General features: G+C 39.4%; 3 protein-coding genes across 3 annotated transcripts in view; 1 reads left to right on the forward strand and 2 right to left on the reverse strand.

The window, feature by feature from the left end:
- zgc:85777 (uncharacterized protein LOC405871 homolog) overlaps positions 1–1569 on the reverse strand; it is a 17286-nt gene extending 15717 nt beyond the window's left edge. Inside the window, exon 1 of the mRNA XM_034892036.1 lies at positions 1340–1569. Within this exon, the coding sequence (XP_034747927.1) occupies positions 1340–1555 (216 nt within the window). The 5' untranslated portion in view covers positions 1556–1569. The remainder of the gene's footprint in view (positions 1–1339) is intronic.
- Positions 1570–2468: 899 nt separating this feature from the next.
- On the reverse strand, positions 2469–3661 carry gngt1 (guanine nucleotide binding protein (G protein), gamma transducing activity polypeptide 1). Its single transcript, XM_034892038.1, has 3 exons — positions 3395–3661; positions 3164–3262; positions 2469–2921 (listed from the first exon to the last, which is right to left on the reverse strand). Exons 2-3 carry the CDS (start codon positions 3257–3259, stop codon positions 2796–2798), a joined length of 222 nt encoding a protein of 73 aa, XP_034747929.1. The 5' UTR covers positions 3260–3262; positions 3395–3661; the 3' UTR covers positions 2469–2795.
- A 1692-nt stretch (positions 3662–5353) lies between these two features.
- Positions 5354–7320, forward strand: tfpi2 (tissue factor pathway inhibitor 2). Its single transcript, XM_034891485.1, is given in 6 exon segments — positions 5354–5407; positions 5409–5490; positions 5703–5873; positions 6205–6384; positions 6534–6707; positions 6916–7320. Coding segments are annotated over 6 exon segments (729 nt in total). The 5' UTR covers positions 5354–5368; the 3' UTR covers positions 6999–7320.
- Positions 7321–7686: the final 366 nt, after the last annotated feature.

The raw sequence follows: 7686 nt of genomic DNA on the forward strand, positions 1-7686 counted from the left end.
CCCCCCCCCCCCAAACAGAAACTTGGTAGTGGAAACATTGGCACTATAAATGTCTGACCTTGAACAGTCACTAAAGGATTTCCTATAACAATTTTGTATACAATGTATAAACACATTATCCTAAAGTGATTTCTTTTAATAAACCATGCTGTCTCAATTTCCCTTTCCTGTACTGCAATTATATTTTTGTGAATTTCCTTTTCACATTTTCATCCTTCCCATTATTCCCAGCGGTCGTTTATTTTCAACCTCCTGGCATCCTTTTGAAGGTTTAGTCACACAACATGCTTCCCCCCCATTTACCACAACATCTTCACTCCCTGGCTTAAATTAGGCACTTGTTGTTATTTTTGCAGTCTCTGTTTCCAATGTCTGTCTAGTAATGTAGCATAAATGAGTCATGCTGATTACTAATGGTTGCTTTGAAAATGTACTGCCATAATATGCAACAGCTGATATTATATGAGATTTTCAAAAGTAACAGCCCTAAATGTCAGATAACTAGCAGAAAAAGGCCAGGCGGAATAAGCTGAAGTGGAAGAACCTGGGAAAAAGAAGACGTATTTCTGTCTTTAAAACCTACCATTGCTAAAGTGAAGAGCAAACAGTTGGCAGCCTTAACCCATTTCACAAAATCTACTAAATAACACTGGAGAAATTAGAGTAAATACTAAATAAAAAGTCAAGCTGGCCTTCTCTTCCTGGAGATCAAATTAACAGACTAATCATCACATATTCACATTAAATACCCATACCAATTTTTGCTCATGGACATGAATATTTCATGGTTTTAGCAATTTGATCAAAAAATTCCTAAATCACTTTGAAAGTCAATGACCAGAAAAATAATACTCCAATGTGCAACTAAATATATTTGGCTCTTCAATGAGGGAGATGTAACCAAGACAAACAAACATTATAACAATAAAATACAAACAAACATTATATGTGCTTTGGTTAAACTACATTGGGTTTATGCAGTCATTTGAGGATGACAGCTTTTCAATAGAAGTAGCAAACGTCAAAACAATGGTCATATTTGGTGTTAGATTTCTTCTCGGTGAAGCTACAGGCCGTAATACAGACGACTTCTGCACACATCAACAGTCCAGTCAAGGAGAACTACAACAAGCTAGCAAAGTGACCTCTCACCCACTTTTATTATACAGCCCTTCCGCAGCTTCTTACAGTTACATTAAAGGGAATAACACTGCTGCTTTCTAGCAACATACCCGGGTATTTAAATATTCACCTGGCTGTCACTTGCTAGCTAAACAAGGCAAATGTTGCCTTGTTTGGCATGGTAACGTCATAGCTTGCTACATTAGCTTCATGTTACCTTTCTGAGGGACTCCTTCAATGCAAAGTGTTCTTGTGTGTAGATTAAATGGTCACCCAAGGTCTCTGTGTCACTTGACGTTACGGGTTTAGATGACACCTTGTCAGACACCGAGCGGACACTAACAAATGAGGTCAATTTGTAAAAATGACGGCTGTTGACTAGCATTTTACAACGGAGAGCTCCTTCGCGCAGCGCCATCTCTGTTGACAACATAGACAGTTCAAAAAAGGTTGGCGAACGCTTGTGTGTGCGTGCGCATGCGCAGGATGTGACTGCAATTTCTAACCCACTTTGGGAATTTTGGGATAAAATATTAACCCCAGCGGGAAATTTAAATGTTTGCAGTGTTTGGCTTTCCGTCGGATTCCGACATTTAGGGAAATACCACCAATACATAAACAGAAAATGGGTTGCCCCTAGCTTTCAAAAAAAGCCCCCATAACACAAGTACAGAGAGATATCTTGTACCCCTGGGTTGGGACCCACTGCTGTAGGACCTAGGACATAGGCCCACCAACCCTCAGGTCACAACATTAATGGGTGGGGTTGGCAGAGTAGGAATAAGTGAATTATACAACATAGGACTACTTCCTCTGCACAAAATTATATATTTGTTTTCTTTCCCTAATCTTTGCTATTTTATTGTGAAATAGTGGATAGCTTTATCTCTTTAGACTTCTAAAAATTACTGAATGAATCAATTTAATGAAACAACGTTTGAAGGGAATTCACCCTTTGATGGTCCTGACTCATGCAATGTGTGGCAAAGCGTCACAAATCATGCCTTATTTGAAGTGGTCATGAGGCGAAACGGTTAAAAACAACCAGTAGATTTGCATGTTTTTGCCCCTTTATTAAAAAAATACAATGCTTGTACAGTGCTGTATTTGCAAGTCATTACCTGCCTACATTTTCTTCTATTCCAGGCAAAAAGATGTTAAAATAGGAAGACAAGACCTGTAACTTGTACACTGTGGTAATTTAATCATGCTACAGAATGTTAATGATGTCCTAAAGGTATGTGAGAATATGTTGCATAAACTTTAAAGCCAACTAAGATTATGAAGATGTATCTGTTTCTCTACTCTGTCTATAACCTAAAACACAGTAATGAAAGGAGACAGGCTGAGTTATAATCAAGCACATTTAATGACAGTTGCTTCTGTGTGTGAAATAGAAGATGGGCCCATTTGCTCAGACCATATACACCGCATGAGTAAGAAGCATATAATCCTTGCCAAATACAACTCTTATTTACAATTCTTTTCAAAGAAAAATACACAAGGCTACAAATCTCTCCAGAAGATGGAGAATCGTTTACATAGATACTTGTGAAGTTTTTAATATTTTTTTCTTTATTACTATGTCCCCTAGTCTGCAAACCCATTTCATGTGGGGAGGGAGAATGTCCTTGGGTGCTAATCTGAGATATGAAGCGCCCCTCAGGTTGAGTCTAGCAGATGACACATCCACCTTTCTCCTTGAAGGGGTTCTTCTCTTCTGAAATGCCTTTGACGAGGGTGTCCTCATCCTCTCGAGCCTGAATATAATCCTTGATTTCCTCACAGCATTTCGATGTCTAAAGTGATCAGACAAAGGGGTTTGGAGACAGTCTTATCCAGAAATGTTTTTTTTTTTCAGTTCTAAGTGCTGCTTCTGGTAGCATTAAGGATGCTTTATCCAATTACATTCTACAACAGGTTGACAGTTATTAGGTTTTGCTTGTCAAGAACAAAAGTCTGAAACCAAATGTATTCATTGGTACCACTGAGAACAATAAAGACACTGACATGTTTGTCACTTCCGTGCAAAGAAACTTACCAACCACCTCTCAAGTTTCACTTCAAGTTTTTTCTGGTTTAATTCCATCAAAGCCTTGTCCTTGTCCGTCAGGTCATCCACGTTGATAACTGGCATTCTCTGTCAAAAAAAGGAAACATTCAAAATGTTTTGCTAAATCGTCTTTGCCTCTTCATATGATGGACATAAAGTCTCAAAGGTTTGTAAATTACCCTGCACAAAACTCAATAGAAAGAATATAAATGTACTCACGGCTGCTTAAAGGGTGCAGTCCTACACCCCTGAAATCCTTCTGAAGAATCCCTCTCCTCTCTCTCAATCTGGGTTATAAAGTAAGTGCATAAACAATCCTAATCTGCTAATCTGATTAAAACAAGGCCCCATGGGGTGATCAAGTATCTGAAGTACGCTATCAAAGTGGACGGTGAATCACACAGGTGTCTGTGTGGATTGTTTTTGAATAAATGTAAAACAAGGAGCTGTATGTTATGTATATTGCAGATTAAATTTGGATGTGTGTTGTTTAGAATGTGCTTCTATACTCAGAAAGGGGTTATGGGCTAGTGATTTATGTATCAGGTCACTTTGATTAGACGGCTAATCTGTATTTAGCCTCCACCTGTCAAGATGGAGACACATCAATGTTCTAAACAGGACTGCACGGCCGTTTTCTAATACATCACATAACATCCTTAACAATTAATTTTCATTATTTAAGCTTTATCATTTTAAGAATCTATTTATCAAGGGAGGCCATGCCCAAGACAAGCAGCAGCATACATAAAAGCAATAGTTACAGACATAAAACACAAAAAAGCGACCAAACTAAAAGAAAAAGGAACTAAATATCAATCAGTAGGAACTCACATTTCAAAGGAGAAATTTAAAAGAGTCAGTTTCAAACAGGTAAATTAAAATAAATCCTGCCTCTAATTCTTTCTGGATTTAAAATCAGTCTGCAACAAAATTATAGGCTATTCCACGCAAAGGGTGCAGAATACTTTAGCTGCAAATAACCAGCATGATAGAATTATACAGATATGTAAAAACAAAAAGCTTTATTTCATTGTCCGTTAACTCCAAGTTTTTAGAATGTGCTTTCAAGTCTAATAGGGCCCTTGGGCGTTTGGTGCAAGACATCACTGTTTCCCTGGAAGAATGTTGAAGGTGGCTGCAATTATTAAGCCAATAAAAGATAATGTAGGTCACGAGGCTTGAAATGTACACACAGTGCTTTTAGGCTTCGAGAGAACACAACATGCTACTTATGGAGATGGATGCTGTGGCTATTAGCCTACTAACATTGTTAAGGTGTGCACTTTTATTCCCTCACAGCAACACACACATACACGCACACACACACACACACACACACACACACACACACACACACACACACACACACACACAGCACAGTGCCAATGAAGTTGGATCACACTGTCTTGCAGGTGTGCCAGAATTTTACAGGTGCAAGGTCAGCTGTCACTATGCGTGCTGAGGGTTGACCTTCGACATCACACTTCACAATCGTGTATGTATATGATTCATTTTACCTTCAACACACAGTGTTCTTGTGGCCGGGGACAAAGTTGTTAACATACAGCACCTTATGTTTGGTATTGACCCTCCATATCTGGAAGAGAGAGGATGCAGATGAGTATTGAACGGAAATTGCAGTCAAGGACAAACAAATTTCAAATCATGACTGTGTGTGTGTGTGTGTGTGTGTGTGTGTGTGTGTGTATGTGTGTGTGTGTGCGTGTGTGCGTGTGTCAGATCCAGTCAGCCAGGCGTGTGATGGGAACTTGGCTGGATGGCTCAGACAAGTAAAACTGTATATTTGCAATGTTAGTGTTTCACAAGACTGTCTGAAATTACAAAGATGCTGTGAGGTTACTCAATCTCTGCACATCATCATCATCATCATCATCATCATCATCATCATCATCATACTCATCCTCATCCTCAGAGACCAGTGAAAGCTGAGAGAATGTAACTTTCTCCCTAGTTAGTTCAGTTGGGCTGAATATGTCCTCATAGTTTCTACATTACAGTAACAGTCACAACACGCAATATTACAACGTAATACCGTCATTTATGAATGATGACATTAATGAATTTATCACCACCACTCTGGTTGCACTGTAGTATGGAAATGAGTCATTACATCCACGCCCCTAAAGTCCCCCTGGGAAACACTTCACTATAAAGCTGGATGTGGCTGGGATGGTCGGCAAAGCGGAAAAGACTGGTGTTGGAGCAAGAAATTTCCACAATGGAGTTTTGCATATTAGCGCTGTTTACACTTGTCTCCTCGTTTTACAACGTGTTGGCGTTGTCGCCTAAAGGTAACCTAACATCATGTTTACGTCGTTTCTTCAGTATTCAACCGAACTGTTTAAGAACACTTACAAGTCTTTGTTGTTGGCCATCATATGACCACCTGCGTTAGACAAGTTTGCAACATAGATCGGTTTTACGCGCAGCAATATTTAAAGCTTTTGACCTTTTTTTCTATGGTGGTTTCGTGTTTGAGTAACAATACATTTGCTGCTTTCAGACGTGTGTCTGCTTCAAGTGGACGAGGGACCTTGCAGGGCAGAAATTGAGCGCTACTACTACAACACTATTACCCAAAAGTGCGAGATTTTCTACTATGGTGGGTGCCAAGGGAATGCCAATAACTTCAAGAGCTTCCAGGAGTGCCAGAAAACATGTTTCAGAATCCCAAGTAAGTTGTCAACATGATAAAGGTGTGGTTTTACCCTTAGTATTCTGTATGTAGGGAACACAATGGGAGTAAGTCTTCGAACGATTTATGAATTTTAATAAATGACACAGAGTAGTGTTTGATATTTTTTTATTTAAGTGGTCAAATAAAATCAATCAATCAACAATCAATCAATCAATATGTAGCATACACTACATTGACTACCAATCATAAATGTAGTATTACTTGATTAGACTTAACGTGAGTTCTTTCTGTGGAACGTAATTAGGCTACAGGTAAGGATGCCACTTGATCTAATCCCAACCTCAAATCTGGTCATTGTTCTCCCCAGAGGTTCCTCAAATCTGCAGGTTTCATAAAGAGGAGGGACCCTGCCGGGCCCTCTTTCAGCGCTACTTCTTCAACATGACCACCATGCAGTGTGAGCTCTTTTATTACGGGGGCTGCCAGGGTAATTCTAATCGCTTCCAAGACCTCACCTCTTGTCAGGAGTACTGCAGTCCACGAAAAAGTTAGTGGACTCTTTTTTACTCTGACCTGCTGCCACTTCCCAAATTTAGCATGTTTGTAAATGATGCTAAAAAGCAATCAAAGACTCAGACGGTTCTCCTCTTCAAAGATGACTGACGGTCTAATTGTGCCTTGTCTCTTGTTTTACAGCTGTTCCTGTGCTTTGCCTGGACCCTCTGGACAAAGGGAGGTGTTCAGCCTCCATTCCTCGGTATTACTACAACACAGCCACCAAGATGTGCGAGGAGTTCATCTACTCAGGCTGCGGAGGGAGCAGCAACAACTTTGTCTCGAGGCACAACTGCATGGACGTGTGTGCTAAAGGTGTGTGTGGGGGGGGGGAAATGCATGGGGTGCACTGTCCACAATGAAGCCTGTAACTGAAGATGATCATTAAAGGAGAATAATTATGCTCTGCTAATGCATTATCAAAGGAAACCAAGGAAAATCGGACACTCTGCAGTTATATTGGCTTTCTTATGAGTGTAGGCTATCATACTAATCAGTTGTTTTACACATTTTTTTGTTCCAGGAAGGAAAAAACACACAAGCCATGGAAAAGGTCGTCGCATGAGACAAAATAGAAATAATCGCATCACTTTTTTGCAGGCGTAGAGGTCTGACACTCAGGGATTCTCACTCGGAAAAGCCCTTAATGGAAACTAGCATTTAACCAACAGACTGATCTGTGTTGTTACTGGAAGAGTTACAGTGGCACATACACTACATTTCTGCTGTATGTGTATGTAATGCTTAATGAGCAATTACAGATGTGATATTACTGTATGCTGTCCATGAAGTTTGTTACTACTGCACTTAAGTTCCTCAATTGTGTGTTTTGATACTGTATGTATGTTTTCTATAAGTAATACATTATGATAGTAAATTTTTTTAATTTCTGAATAAACACATTTTTAATAAAATATACCGAATTTTACAGTAGTGTGTCATTGTATGTGCTTTTATGCTGCTGTTGTAAATTGTGTATTATTTGAATAATCAACTAATTAAAAATGTGATGCTTACAACTTTTTTAACCACCACCTATAACCTTTGAGAGTGTCCTACCAAAGCACAACAACACTGCAGGCAACAAAAAACAAAAAAAAAGGTCTTGGCTGTTTCCTTCAATTTCTCACAGTCACTTTCACTTTATCTTGAGGCCTCTTCCATTCCTTACTAATGCTGCTGTCTACCCTCCTTATCTGGTAATACGAGGCACTCAAGCCTATCTCGTTGGTTCAGCGTATTCTTGAATCAGGAAGGAAGCAATTATGGCGCAGCAAACGTGACCGTGGCAGGT

The sequence above is a fragment of the Etheostoma cragini genome, chromosome 14, assembly GCF_013103735.1.
Source record: "Etheostoma cragini isolate CJK2018 chromosome 14, CSU_Ecrag_1.0, whole genome shotgun sequence".
In the NCBI taxonomy this organism is placed as follows: domain Eukaryota; kingdom Metazoa; phylum Chordata; class Actinopteri; order Perciformes; family Percidae; genus Etheostoma; species Etheostoma cragini.

Coding starts and splice junctions, on each gene's coding strand:
- gngt1 (XM_034892038.1), bottom strand. CDS start 3,259: ATGCCAGTTATCAACGTGGATGACCTGACGGACAAGGACAAGGCTTTG. Junction 2,922..3,163: donor TGAAACTTGAGAGGTGGTTG/GTAAGTTTCTTT, acceptor TGATCACTTTAG/ACATCGAAATGCTGTGAGGA.